The 14,865-nt window shown below is 45.1% G+C and overlaps 1 protein-coding gene across 2 annotated transcripts in view; it reads right to left on the bottom strand.

Moving 5' to 3' along the window:
- Positions 1-13,765: 13,765 nt before the first annotated feature.
- Positions 13,766-14,865, bottom strand: part of LOC146813353 (transient receptor potential cation channel subfamily V member 6-like) — a 183,755-nt gene continuing 182,655 nt past the window's right edge. For both annotated transcript variants that reach the window (XM_085620166.1, XM_085620167.1), the window contains exon 15: positions 13,766-14,364. In XM_085620166.1, the coding sequence (XP_085476292.1) occupies positions 14,058-14,364 (307 nt within the window). In that variant the 3' untranslated portion in view covers positions 13,766-14,057. The remainder of the gene's footprint in view (positions 14,365-14,865) is intronic.

A 14,865-nucleotide genomic window follows, 5' to 3' on the forward strand; every position in this document is an offset into this window, starting at 1 on the left:
TGTGCATTGTTTACAAGTGTTCTATTTATTTACACATGTGACTTGGTGATGAACTATACTCTTCTATACAAAGTTAGTTGGTGATTGTTTTATCAGTGAACTGTGTGTATTAAGGTATCTTTTGTTATGTTTGACAAACTGTCTTATGAGTAGCCGGACGCCAACTGCATTTCAATAAAGCACCATGCTGCATAATGCTGCCTTTCAGTACATGAAACAGGCACAATAAAATGCAGTGGTTTTGTTTGTGAATTTGATGAGAAATGTTCATGCTGTTTGTAAATAATATATGAATTCCAATATATACTACATGCTCCCCGGGCTTTTAGTTTCAGGCAGGATTCAGGTATGTTTTGTTTTAGAGGTTGCAATGAGCAATCTGTTTTATTTAATGTGTTTAGTTGCCCTTGTTTATAGTTAATGAAGAATGCAAACAAAACCCGTTTTTAGGTCTCGCGAGCCAAAGGCTCGAAGAGACATTTTATATCTGGGCTTTGAAAGTGCTGCCGTGGCCTAAAGCTACAGTGCATGTGCGCGGGCGCGCGCGCCGCGCTTACTTTCACTTTCGCGGCCGCTTTGATCGCGATCGCGATCACTTTCCATTTCGCGCAGACCCAGCCTCCACTGCCGGCACACCCACAACTGGCAACATTACTAGCGCTTGTTTCCTCGCCCTTTCATGTTGACATCTTCCACGCTGCTCTGACTTGAGGCAGGTCCTAGAGTGGCTGCACTAGCTCCTGGATGCGTGTGCCCGACGGTCCATGCAGTGCGCGTGGTGACAGATTTTATATGCAAAATTACCGCAGGCCGTCAATCTTGTCCGCATTGGCACCCGACTACACCCGCCTGCCTCGTTTATCTCGCCTGTTTACCAGTGCATAAGCCCCGCCCCTGTAAGGGAGATGGTCTGGAATCAAAGTAGGTATTCTGGCGTAATACGAATGTAGTGATGAAAGTCTTCAGTCCCTTACACGCCTCTATTCCCTTATTCACAGCCGCCTCAATTGGATTCGCAAACAGAATGACGTTTCATCCATATTTAATAAAGCAGCATACCTCCGATCCTACAAATGGCTATTCAGTACTGTACACGAGAAGTACATCCGTCCCAGCAGCAAAGCAGAAAACCTCTGATCGTAGGGCACTTGGTGTGAAAAAACACCTTCTGCTTTTTGACCGGACCGTTATGCCGTTGTTTCTTTCGACTTTTAACACCAGAGCTCAACAAGCTAGGACAGCCTTATCAAACAGGTTTTCAAAACCATCTCATGCTTACATAGAAACGGCTTCTTGAAGGGATGCTTTTAAAACACGAGGAGATGGCAATATTGAACCATATCCACCCAAACACAGACGGTACCCCCTATAAATCTTAATTCTAGATCAAACAACAAAGCGGCCGCGAAAGTGAAAGTAATCGCGGTAAAGCGCGGCGCGCGCGCCCGCGCACATGCACTGTAGCTCTAGGCTGGCCTGGCAGCACTTTTTGGAGCCCTTTCAATAAGTCTCGCCATTCTGCGAGGCTCCTCTGAAGCTCATTGAATCCTGCGCTCTATTCTAGACTCGTTCATGTAGTTTGATGTTTTGCTATACATTTAATGCAGCGTTATGAATATGAATTGCATGTAAGTGGCCCTAATACTTAGTGATGCAGGAACGCTACACAAGTCTGAATAATAGATCAATAAATAATAAAAGCGCTCAGGGCGCTATACTGACCTAGAATTTGCCATTACGCTCTGCGGATCAGTGTGAATGGCTCCTGCCATGTTCTGCTTTCATGCGCAGAAAATATATTTAAATAGACGTGGGGTTAAGCCACGTAGGTGGATAAAAAGTCATTAAAAAGCCTTATGGTTAGAGGCCCATTCTTCCTTCTGTAAAGTGATTGTAACGTGAAATCTGCAAGACAGTAAGCAGTGAATTCTAAAGGAAGCGAAACGGGATTCTGGCAACATAAAATTTCTCCTTTGCACTCTGGTACCAAATGTGCAATCGTTAGGAGACTTTTTTCAACTAACAAGTTAAAATGGGCCACATTCGTCTTCACTTTCGCGGTACAGTGCCTGCACGCTCTACCCAGGAGCACACAGTTGCATCAAACAGTATATTGGCATTTGAGCCGAAGCATTGCTCCTCCTAGACAACAACAAATGCATGAGCTGTCCTAGATATATTTGGCTTTAAATATTAAAATGTGTTACTCACCTGGTTGCAAGACTTAGCCGGTCAGACGACTTCAGCGTGCATGTGTTTGTCCTTCCTGTAAACTCAGCGGTCAGATGCACTTTTCACTCCATCCCCTGGCGGGAAGCAAGCGGACTGTGTCCATAATTAATGAAAACAAGCATTGGCCTAGCCAATAGGTCTCGCCTTTGGGACCCCATAAGTGTTGAGCCATGCAACAGTTGATGTTGTTGCACCAAGGATATTGTGCTGCATAACTAAACACTTATAAGGTCCCAGAGGCGAGACCTATTGGCTATGCCAATGCTTGTTACAACTGCAGCGAACGAAAAGCCTCAGGATTTCACTTGAAAACCAGCTGGGGCCGGACAGCTCCTGTCACACCCTCTGCCTTCAAATGCAAAGTTTGAACAGAATGTTGCTCTACAGAGAACATGCCCTCTGGACTTTTCAAGTGTCTTCCTGGGCTGTGCTTTGTGAATATGTGTTTGTGAGTGGAGAAAAGACATTGTGAGGGGCGATTTTACAGGTATTAAATTTAAATATTTTAATGTTATAAAATGTCACACTGTTTTAGCATGGCGCAACCATCTGGAGGTTGGCAGATGAACCTTTTCTTGATGCTATGTTTTATTAAGCGTTTTACAGCTAGGTTTCCAAATGCATTCATAGTGCCAGATGTGGCTGAGGGTTATATGAAGGCCGGAGGGGCGGGTGACAGTCAGTCACATGTCACTTTGTAAAGTATTTGAAAGGCAGTTTGCGCTGCCCTGTCAAAGTATATTGAAAAACAAATTCTAAGAGTTTGTGCACAGGTATTTCATTTAGGCAACTGTGGCACTTTAAATGAAGCACTTTGAAAAAAAGGGAGAGATTAAAGAGCCTTCTGCACTGCCTGTCAGATTTCTCCAAACTCAGTCCCACTCCACTTACACTATCAGAAAAGATCTGGTAGGAAATACCAGTGACTTTTACACACTTTTTATTAATGATATTTTTTTTTAAATAAAGTTTTTTCTTTTTTCTTTTGCAGACCTCATCGCGTGCCCATGTGATTCTATTCCTGAAGCTGATTTGTTTGACATTCTTTACCAATCTGAAAATTGCAATACAATCAAAGAGTTGAGCCCTACAAGAAAAGCACCCAATGGTAGGATTTTTCTTTTTTCCCCTCTGTTTAGGTTGTGTAATATATTTTAATGTAAGAGCACACATGATTACACTGAAAAGGATGGGCTCACGCCTGCATATGACATCGCCAAGAACCATCACCGAGATTGCGAGGTTTCTGCTATAAAGAAATAGAAAACTGGACAGACCGAAGCAGGGGGTGTGAGATGTTGGCCTGGTATATGCTGCCCACTAGTTATAGTGGGTACCCTGTACCAGTCCAAACAACCCCTTACTGATCATAGCTTTAAACACAACTAGCTATCCTAGTGGTAGCTATGGAGAGCAGCCTTCAGGCTAAGTCTTGAAGGAATGTAAAGCAGCTTGTTTTACCAGGCTATAATCTCTTGAATGGCTAAATGAAAGACAACCACACCAGGTATATATATAAAATATATGTATTTATTACTAAACACACCCTCCTAGTCTCTTTATGATGCTGGAGGTCAAAACACTTCAAATATTACAGGTAAGTAGCACAAATACACGTCAGGCCCTAGGGGCGAGCCAAACCATATACTAAAATAGTGGTATAAGAACCACGACTTAATTAGACACAAGACCTAGAGCCTGTAGAATCGCTGGGACCCCAAGGAACCACCCAAGGTAGTGACACAGGGGACCCACGGGCCGTGTGCAGTGTGAGAACACAGCCGCGAGCTCCCGTTAGCTTCTATGTGGAAAGTCGTGGTTAGATTTTTAACAATTAGGGACACTTAGAGATGGACTTGGACCAAACCCTTTTGGACTTAGACAGTTCTGAGGTCAACACCCATGGGACCACCAGAGTACTCGAGTTCCCTCACCCAGGGAAGCTGGGTGCAAAGGTGTCAAATGGACTCGGGTCGAGTCGTCGTTTTCAATGGAAGCTGGCGAAGAAGTGCTGCTGCCGGGAAGATGCAAAGTGTCCGAAACAATCCAAGCCTGGATCGAAGATGTGAAGAACCTGAAAGCAGAGGGGACAGAGTCTGGCTCACTTGCCAGTGACCAGGGGCATGATAGATGAATGCCCACCGATGTCGGGTGTTTCAGGTGAAGAAGGTTAAGCTTGACTCTTCAGCCACGAGGACCAGGCGGCGTCAAGGACAACCAGGAGCTGGATTTGAGCTATCCCTCAAAGGATGTTGAGTGCTGCAGTGTTGGCGCCCGGATTGGACACTACAAGCCTTGGTAACAGCAACACATGCAGAAAGAAGAAAGATGCTTCGGTGCAGACCATCAAGGTCTGAGGGACTCCACCAGCAAGGAGGAGTGAGGGCACATCTGGACCAACCAGTCAGAGTTACCTACACAGGGACCCACCAGTCGACAGACCAGGGATCGCGAAGGGACCTCGAGAGGAATCACAAAATGGCGGCCCACGGGTCACTCGGGGTGACTAGGCCGACAATCTTTGGTGGATTCTCTGCTCGGGGTTTGGGCTACAAGTAACCCAGTGCACAGCCTCAGGGGATGTTGAGAAGCTGACACACTTGCAAATTTGATTACATACAAGGTAATAGTGTTCCCAAAATGGGTGAAGAACCGCACATCAAATATAGACACATGTCATGTAAAACCAGTCAATGGCGTATTTAAGTTACAAATGCTATTAGTATAACGGGGTGCTGATATGACTGTAAACACTCACTACCTAGAAGTGCCGTTGGCAAGTTGAAAAATCAACTCATCCGTACAATTATCAAAAAGAGACCAGCTAATAACACAATAGTACAATAGGTCTAAACACAACACATTGTAAGAAGACCAGTATTTCTGATAAGGAGATAAACAATTCCAAAGAGTTCTTGGAGGATTCAGAATATTCCACAGTTCCACTGGATAGGAAGAAATACTCGTCAAAGCTTCAAACAGATGTTCTTTTTATTGGTTTTGAAACCCAGATCCAATATCCGAAGCAGCCAACACGTGTTTCGTCCATGCTTGATATGCACAGTGACTTTCTCAAGGCTAATGGTTGGTTTATTGCTTCCAAACTTCAAAGCATGATATCAACAACGAGATATTAGGTCAATAAGACATCTCCATTGTATATAAACAAAAGTCTCATAAAATCCAGAGCAATTCTGTAGCAGTGTTATTATAATCTTGGCTGTAATCCGATCCTGCGTCTATAATCACACTTAAATAAGGTGCGTCCAGTCAGTAAGAAACCGTATAGTCAGTAGCACGTATAGTAACCCACGCCTGATAACGCTATTTGGGAATACCAAAAATTTGCATGGTGTCCAGGGGTTCCGGTTCCACGTCACTCACAAGGGCTGCAAGTCTCAGCTTTGCTGGGAACCTGGTTCGCCCTTGGAGACGTCTGGAAATCCACCTCTGGTGTTGCAAAGTCTTCGTCGTCCGACGGGAGCTTTGGAGATGCAGACCGGACAGATGCGGCTTTGGTGCCTGCCAAGCAGGGGAGTCACTCCTTGACCCCAAGGGAGATTTCTTAGTCCTCTAGTCTTGAGTAGAGCATTGAAGTTCCAGGATTCAGTTGCAGAGTTTCGTCCAGGGATATCTAAAGTCCTTACTTATACCTAAGAAAGGGATTGGACTAACTCAGTGGACCCACCTATGGGAGAGTTTGGAAAGAGGGGTGGCTACACCCATTTCCTTTGTCCAGTTTTATGCCAGAGCAGGGGCTGGTAGCCCCTGAAACCGGTTTGAGCTGGACTATGCACAGGGACACCAAATGTGCCCCCAGTGCAGACTTCAAAGCACTCTTGGAGTGCTCCCACCCAGCCCCAATACACTAAAGCCTGTCTGGGAGGTGGTTACACCTCCCTGTGACAGGAAAACTATTGTCCAGGCCTCCCCTGCCGGAGTTTCAGTCAGCAGCAGGAGGCCAGACTCGTGTCTGTGGCTGCAGCATCCATTTTGTGATGTCAGAGCTCTTTTAAACTGGTACTGAGTATACCAGTGCTGTTATGTCTCTCCCTCTAGAAGGGTGGGGTCATACTCCCACACCAGTTACTCATGTGGGGGCATGATTCCAAGGTGTTTGACACCAAACACGACATGTTTCCGTGCAGCTAGTCCAAAGTTAGCATTTACCGTTTAGTTATAATGCACTTAAGAGTATATGGTCAGGCTGCACTACTGACAACCCCGGTGGATAGATTCCGAAGGCTGCAGAGGGGCTTAGCTCATGCCTTGGCACCCTCTCACATGTAACCAAGTACCCTGCCTTCCAGATTGATAAGGCCTGCCAAAGGGGTGACTGATAGGTTTCTATGTGCAGTGATAGGTGAGATATAGTGAACCTATAGCTCTGTAAGGGGTGCATGCAACACCTTACCCAGGCTGCAGCAGCAGACCTGTGGTGTCATTTTGGATGGCTTCCCAGGGGTGGCATAATACCTGCTTCAGCCCCTGGTAGGCCTCTGGGGTTCCTATGCCCTGGGTACATAGTATACCATATACTAGGGACTTATAAGGGCACATCAGAATCCAATCTGTTATGTACCTAAGGTACATGGAATCCATTGTAAAGAGAAAGCAGATAGACTGGGGCCCTGAATAGCAGGATCCCAGTCCAACTAAGTCGAAAACCAGCAAAACACCAGGAACAAAAGTGGGGGCAACCATGCAGTCAGATTCCACCTTCCTACAGGGGTACCACCAAAATCATGACTTACATCACAACACTTTAAAACAGGTGTGTTTTAGATGTGTAGGGGGGTGGGAGTGAGAGGTGGGGAAAAGGGGGAAGGTAGGGTGCTGGGGTGAGCTTTGGAAAAATATTATGTTCTTCTTAAGCAGCCCTTATCCTTGAATTGAAAACAGTTGCATCAAAAGAATTTGTGATTTACTTTTATGCTTTTTAAAAAACTGGTGGGTATAAATTGTGGTTATAATGAATTAAAAGAGTCTTCTACTTTTACAATTATCACACATATGTTTTCCTGTTTGTTTAATCCATAGCTTCTGAAAAGTCGGTTGAACCAGAAGCAATCATCTTAAAACCTTTTATGAATATTCCTAAACAAAAGGACCAGGCCACAGTGATGCGCCACAGTGACCCAGTGTCTACCCAAAAATCTACAACTGGCAAGATTTTAAAAAGTATCACACTTAAAGGCTCTAAAATGTGGAAATAATTGACCTCACTTGCTCACAACAACCTTGCAAATCATACTTAGATCAACGTTGAAGTGCCAAACCCTATATTCAAGCAAAGTGCTCCAAAGAGATAGAACCTGATGAGACTGTGGATATATCCTCTAACTGCATAGATTATAGACCTCATCTATACAAAACAAATGTTGGAGAAGCCCCCCCAACATCTTGGGGAGAGGATGTAGCCTAACAGCTAGAGCGGTCGACCTCAAATCTGGGGAACTGGGCCAGTCTCAGCAATGATGCTCAGCATCCTGTGATTCTGGGCAACTCACTTAATCTCCCCGTGCCTAACATAAATAAATGTGTCCTTATGTAATGCAACTGGTGCTCACGTAAAGCGCTCTGATACCTGATACCTTCGGGTCAAGCTCGCGCTATATAAAACTCTGGGGGGAAAAAATGTAGCCTACACCCCACTATTCTGACCTTTGATTCAGAGCTTGAGGTTTCAACAGTCACACACCTACTTCCCCTTGATTCCTGCAAATGGGAGAGGCTGTAATTTCCACCCCACAGAGGGCATCACCAAGGGCCCTAGGGTTGACGGTTCTGGAATAAGAGCAGAAAACACTAGCTTTGTCCTGCATATTCCTTCATCAGAATTTCCTCATACTTAGGACTATAAGGATTATGAAACCATTGGCACTTTTGCAAAGGAATTAACTGCATGCAGACAAGCAATCCCCCCCCCCCCCATTTCAGCAGGCAGTTATGAAGATTATCCTTCTGCAAGTTTAACAGCACAATCATTGCCAATCAGGGATTTCGCAAATATTATAGCTGAGACCAGACTATAGAACCAACTTCCCCTAGGGCAATACATATGTTCCTAGCTTGCTATGCGTGTTTAGAATTTGACACCTTATGATCTGCTGAGTGTCAAAGTTGTTAGACACCCCATTAAATAAACCGGTTGTCTCAGAGGTTTCAGCCAATATTCCCTCGTACAGGTCCCTCTAACCAGGAAGATACACTTTTGCCATTACAAAATGAGCTAGCTGCGAAATTCTTACGGCCGTCCTAAAGATAAAAACTCTGGGACAGATTTACAAGAAATGAACACAGCGCGATGTCGCAAGTCATTTTGCTGCGCAGCACTGCATCAGTTTAGAAGCATAGGAATGCGACATATTTACAATAATATGTTACATCTCTGTGCATCCCCCGGCGCTGGTGCACAAACTGCGAGCACCTTCCTGCACAAAAACAATCAATTGAGGTGATTATGCTCTTCCAATGCATGCTGTAGAATGCAAGAGGAAGTCGTTGCACCTCGCTATGCCACCCTGACTCTGACGCATTTCTTCTACTTCTTCGATTGTTGTTAATGCTGCAAACAGAGATCTTTTAGACTCTTTAAAGGATGCAGGCAATCACCCATTTGCAAGCCCAAAGAGTTCTATGCCTGTTGTTTTTTCAGCCTTGTTCATACACTCCCACATCCTGTTTCTTTCCACAAATTGCACCACTTGGGCCTGGTGAGACTGCCCTCATCGCCGCCACAGACGACATCAGGCGCCAATTAGACAACGGCGAAACATCAGCCCTCATCCTCCTGGACCTCTCGGCCGCCTTCAACATGGTCTGCCATCGCACTCTAAAAACACGCCTCCAAGAAGCCGGTATCCATGGGAAGGCCCTCGACTGGACCACATCCTTCCTCTCCGGCAGATCCCAGAGCATCCGCATCCCACCCTTCCTATCCAAAGCCACCGACATCATCTGCGGCGTCCCCCAGGGCTCCTCCCTCAGCCCTACGCTGTTCAACATCTACATGGCCCCCCTCGCACAAGTGGCCCGCCACCACAACCTCAACATCATCTCCTATGCCGACGACACTCAGCTCATCCTCTCCCTCACCAAGGACCTGCGCACCGCCAAAACCAACATCCACGGAATGAAGGCCATCGCCAACTGGATGAGGAGCAGCCGGCTGAAACTGAACTCGGACAAGACGGAGATCCTCATCCTTGGACCCAACCCCTCGGCCTGGGATGACTCCTGGTGGCCGACCACTCTCGGGACAGCACCGACACCCACCGACCATGCACACAATCTAGGATTCATCCTCGACTCCTCCCTCTCCATGTCCAAACAGGTCAACGCCGTCTCCTCCTCCTGCTTCAACACCCTCCGCACGCTTTGCAGGATCTACAAGTGGATCCCGACCGAAACAAGAAGAACGGTGACACAGGCCCTCGTCAGCAGCAGTCTGGACTACGGCAACGCACTCTACACCGGAATCCCCAGCCAAACACCTACGATGACTATAGTGTATCCAAAATGCCTCCGCCCGACTGATCGTCAACGTCCCCCGCCGCAGCCACGTCACCCCCCACCTGACAAACCTACACTGGCTCCCCGTCGACAAGAGGATCACCTTCAAACTCCTCACCCACGCACACAAAGCACTCCACGACACTGGACCAGCCTACCTGAACAGCAGACTCAGCTTCCACAACCCCACCCGCCAGCTCTGCTCCGCCAGCCTCGCACTCGCCGCCGTCCCCCGCATCCAACGAACAACCTCCGGTGGCAGATCCTTCTCCTACCTTGCCGCCAAGACCTGAAACACCCTACCTACCCAGCTACGGCAGACCAAAGACTTACTCACCTTTAGAAGACTCCTCAAGACCTGGCTCTTCGAGCAGTTGTGCAACTCCCCCCCCCCCCTCTCAGCGCCTTGAGACCCTCACGGGTAAGTAGCGCGCTTTACAAATACCATGATTGATTGATTGATTGATGGCTTAAGTCTGAACTCAAGAAGAAACTTTTTAAGGTTAACACAAGGTTGCCTGTTTAATATTTGTTTAGAGTTTGACCCATGTAACGTACTTTTTAAAAAACATGTATGTCTATGTATATACATCTATACATAGATGCTTGTTTTATTTTCCAATGCTGTTTTCCTTTCTGTACCATAAATAATTATTGTAACAAGTGTTTTTAAAATCTTTACAAATAAAATAATTTAAAGCTTTTTACAGTTTCATTCTTATTTGGAATCACTATGGGGCTTAATGTTTAATAATCATGACAAACTCATTGTGCAAAATATCCCATCCGCATAAAAAAGGTTATATGTATGTTTGAAAATATGTACTGTGTAAAATTTGTAATAATAGAGAGTTGTGCATTGATTTTATATTGTTTCCTTTGTCGTTGAGTAGCACTCCCAAGAATTTTGAGGTTGTGATGAGCGAATATAGCGACCATTCCATTAACTGGTCCCTCAATGAATAAGTGGGAATTAAAGTTGTACCCAAACCATCCCTATCTAGGAAAAATAGATATACTTTAAAATGGGGGAACATAGAGCTCAGTGTAATATTGCCCAAAATGTTGTCTTTGTCTCATCAGGAGATATGCTTATATCTAGACCAGTCTTCTGATAGTATACAAGTTGTGGCAGCCTTAAGTAGTATTTTAAATGCCATAAGAGACTCACTAACTCATCAATCTTCCTGAAAAAACTCTCCGCCAACCAAGTGATTTGAAAAAAATAGTTCACAAGCCTCAGTGGCTCTACTGAAAGTACTTAAACTGTCTCCAAGGGATCAAAATCTTATTAGAAATCTTAGGTCTACTTATAAATCTGCAAGGCGGGAGAGAAAAAGGGCGCTCTCTGTGGAAGACTGGGAGAGTTTGAGATCAGCCTCACTATCTAGCTCCTATGGGGGGGCAGATACTTCAGGTTCCAGGGTGCACAAGCATGGAACAGTCTGCCAGCCATGTTGAGAGCCACCACGGACCTCCAAACTTTCCCTCGGAAACTGGTCACTAAAATGTATGCCCTCACACTGGCTGCATCTTCCATTTCTACTGACCGGGCGCGTATGGCATGGGGTGAGGACCTGGGTGTTGAAATCTCTCAAGCTGACTGGCTTTATTGCTGTAAGCAGCTTAAACGTCTGCCCCCAAATTACCGTCTGTGCCTTATCCACTTTAAATAACAAACATAGGCTCTACCGGACGCCCGCCCAGCTACACAAGATGGGACTTATTCCCAATGATAGATCGTTGTGCTGCTCCGCTCCAGCGGCCGACTTCTCCCATCTCGCCTGGCTGTGTCCCCAAGTCTCTGCTTACTGGCGGAATGTCTGCACAGTAATTTCTGAGATCACCTCGACGCCGGTCCAGCCCAATCCCCCGCTATGCCTCTTAGGCTTTGTCAAATATTGGCCAGATGTTTCCCGCCGCTTGATCGCCATGCTTCTCATCCTAGCGCGGCATAGGGTTTCCATGTGCTGGGGCTGCAAACCTGCACCTAAGGTCGCCCTTTGGCTTGAGGATGCCTCGCGCTGTCAGACTCTCCCGTCCGAATCCTGGGACCGCATGCCAGCTAGATCCCGCCCACTAGACATATGGGGCCCTCTCGTGTCCTATCTCCTAAGTCGCACTCCCCAGCGCCCGGCGACCTCTCCCGCACTCCCCGCCGGCATTCCACCCGCGGCGGCCGCCGGTGAAGGTCAATGAGCAGATTGCCTCCTGTACTCCCTTCCCTCTGCCTGATTAACCTCTTTCCCCCACTAAAGGTGCTGTGTTGTAACTTTGCTACGCATCTTTGACAAATATAGGTTTTTGAAAACTAAAAAAAAAAAGTTGGCTATTTCCTGCTTAGTGACCACTGTTAACATCACTCCAGTCACACAGAGATATGCCCATTGTCCTCCAGCGTGAGAGTAGTTAATATCCACTCTGGGATGCATAGTTAGTCTCAGGAGCAGTCTGACAGTGCACACCAGTTCTAAACCAGTTTGCTCCCTGGCAGCACAAAGTACACCTAAGTTACATTTCCACTAACTTCATCAGTAGTCCATTGAATTACATTTTTAATGACAAGTGGAAAATAACTTTGGAACTTATTTAAGCCATGGTTAGCACCAGCCTGTCCTATCCTAGGGGCAGAGGCTATGACTTATCCCACCTTGGCAGAGGATCACTCACCTGTATTGACGGCGGCTCCTTTCCCAGCAGTGAAGTTTGCCAAGCGGGTACTATGTTTTTAGTGCCCACTCAACAAACATTTTAGTTTTAAAGAACCACACTCAGGAAGCAGGAGATAGTTTCTTGAAAAAAAAAATTCTTTAAGGTGCAGAGATCGCTTTCCCCTTCCCGTGGGGGCCATTAATCATTTCCCTGCCCATGTAGAGGCCAGTAAAATAAGTGAGAGCTTTCACACTCTAAAGAGGGCAGGATGGCCATCACTTTGACACAGCAGTTCTGTTGGAGATTGACCACTGAATCAAGGGTCAAGGGAAACCACTGGCAGAGGCAACAGAGGCTCACTGGCTGTTTGGCAGCTCTCCATAGAGTGGGGAAACCTCAGGGCATGGGGAAGGCCATTGTATGGTGTTGCTCCTGCCCTGCCAAGTCCTAAATAAGCCTCTTCGATTGCAAGTCCTCATAATTTCTGGTGCAAAATTACAGAAAAGAGGCTCTTATTTATAACCAGATCTACTCATAGAACAACTATGATTTAATACATTTTCCTCTTTGATTGACTGGTAAACAGTGCAGTTTATGGTCAACATTTAAAAATACTTTGCAAATAGAAAACTATAAACTCACATCCCTGTCTAACAATTCAAGTAGATTGGGATTTGCATCAACATCCTTTTAGTGATTGCATGGAATGTGTAATGAGGTTTTGCTTTAGAAAGTAAATTCCAACACATTTTACAATATGTTTACCTCACTTTTGTGATACAAGCATAGCACAAAGCGTTGATAAATTTCCCCTTTAACTACAGCACAACTTGAATATTTATTGTACCACCTTACCATGACCTTATAAGGCTTATTGGAAGGTTAAAGCAATGGGGTGTAGAAAATTCAAAAATATAAAGTCAGAGGAAACACATGATGGCACTAAATGGCAGTGTCATATTTCCAGTAAAAAATAGGGTTCATAAAAGATGCTAAAACTGGGGACCCAACCCAGAAAGAGAAATTTGCTACACACACACAGCAGTATTTCTGTACATAAATTTTACCTGGTAAGAGCTGGCAAAGTTAGTGCAATTAAATAACACATTGTTCAGAGTTTTGCAACTGAGAATGGTGGAGTGAAAACTGTGTGGATTACCACCTTATCTACCTACCATCTTACCGGTGGGACTCGTCATGGATTGGTAAAAACCCACTAGAAAAGAAAACATTCCCTGGGCGGGCAACCTACTTATGCCCTGAATAGCAGAGTTTCATTCACAGCTGGTTATGCAGGATTTAAACGACCTCGGAAATTGTGTGGATGGGAAGCCAGAAGTAAAAGAGGGAATAACATGAAATCCAATTAAAATAATTAAAGTCATTTTATTATACAGATTAACTTGCAACTGTCTCCAAACTAGATCCCCTTTTGTCCTGAGAGGCAGTGCTTCCTTATACCCTACTCTAAATTGGTAGGCCTTGGCTGAGTAAAGTAACAGTTTCCAAGAGCAGTAACCCAGCAGTGTCCAGTTCAGAGAATTTGAAGGCATGATGTTCAACCTCCAGGTTTGTGGATCTGTGTGATGAAGACTTGTCTGTACATCTTGTGGTGGATGGAAGGGTTGCAGTAAAGTGGCTTCTCATGCAAGTTAGTCTCAGACAAAGTGAATCTCATGTCCATCCAACCCCACGGCCTTGTTGGCCTTACCCTGAAGTTCCTCTAGGGTGGCAGACTTCAGACGTTCCCAGCCTTTGCTAGGTTTGCGTTGGTTCTTATTTTTGGGCACATGAAGCGTCGAACTGCAATGAGAATCTGGTTCTGGTGGCTGCGTTGGACTGCCCTGTTGTCTATGTTTTTCTGAGTTTTCAGCAGTTTTTTCTGAGTTTTCTCCATCCTGTGTCTGAAAAGCATCCACGTAACGCTGCATTTTCTGTTTAGTGTGGTCTTTTCGATCAATAATCCTGTGAAAGAAAAAAATGACCTTCAGTTGTAAACATTAAAATGTGTGCATACTCAAAAGTTAAGTTTTCTACATGCCTGTGGCAGAAGGAATTGTGTCGAACCTTGAAGTAAAAATACATTAAAAATATAAAATCGTTATTTCAACATGGAAGGTTTTATTGTAGGAGTGGCCACAACAGAACAAATCATTTACACCAGCTACTCGGCCAGAACCAGAGGTTGGTCACAAACCAGACAGCATTAGAAGAGAAATTGCTAATGTGCAGAATTATCTCACAGGACGAAGGTTATTAATGCTATTAGCACTTGGAGAAAGACAGCACCACACATGACCACTCACTGGTCCTACAATACACTTTCATATAATAAAAAGGAGGGAGGAAAGTAACATAAAAGACCTAAAGATTACATTATTGTGAATTTATTATTAAATATAGAATTTTATTAGTAGACAAAAGTTGTTATATAATGTTAAATATGTAAATAACTCATAATTTTCA

Source organism: Triturus cristatus, chromosome 7, assembly GCF_964204655.1.
Source record: "Triturus cristatus chromosome 7, aTriCri1.1, whole genome shotgun sequence".
Lineage (NCBI taxonomy): Eukaryota > Metazoa > Chordata > Amphibia > Caudata > Salamandridae > Triturus > Triturus cristatus.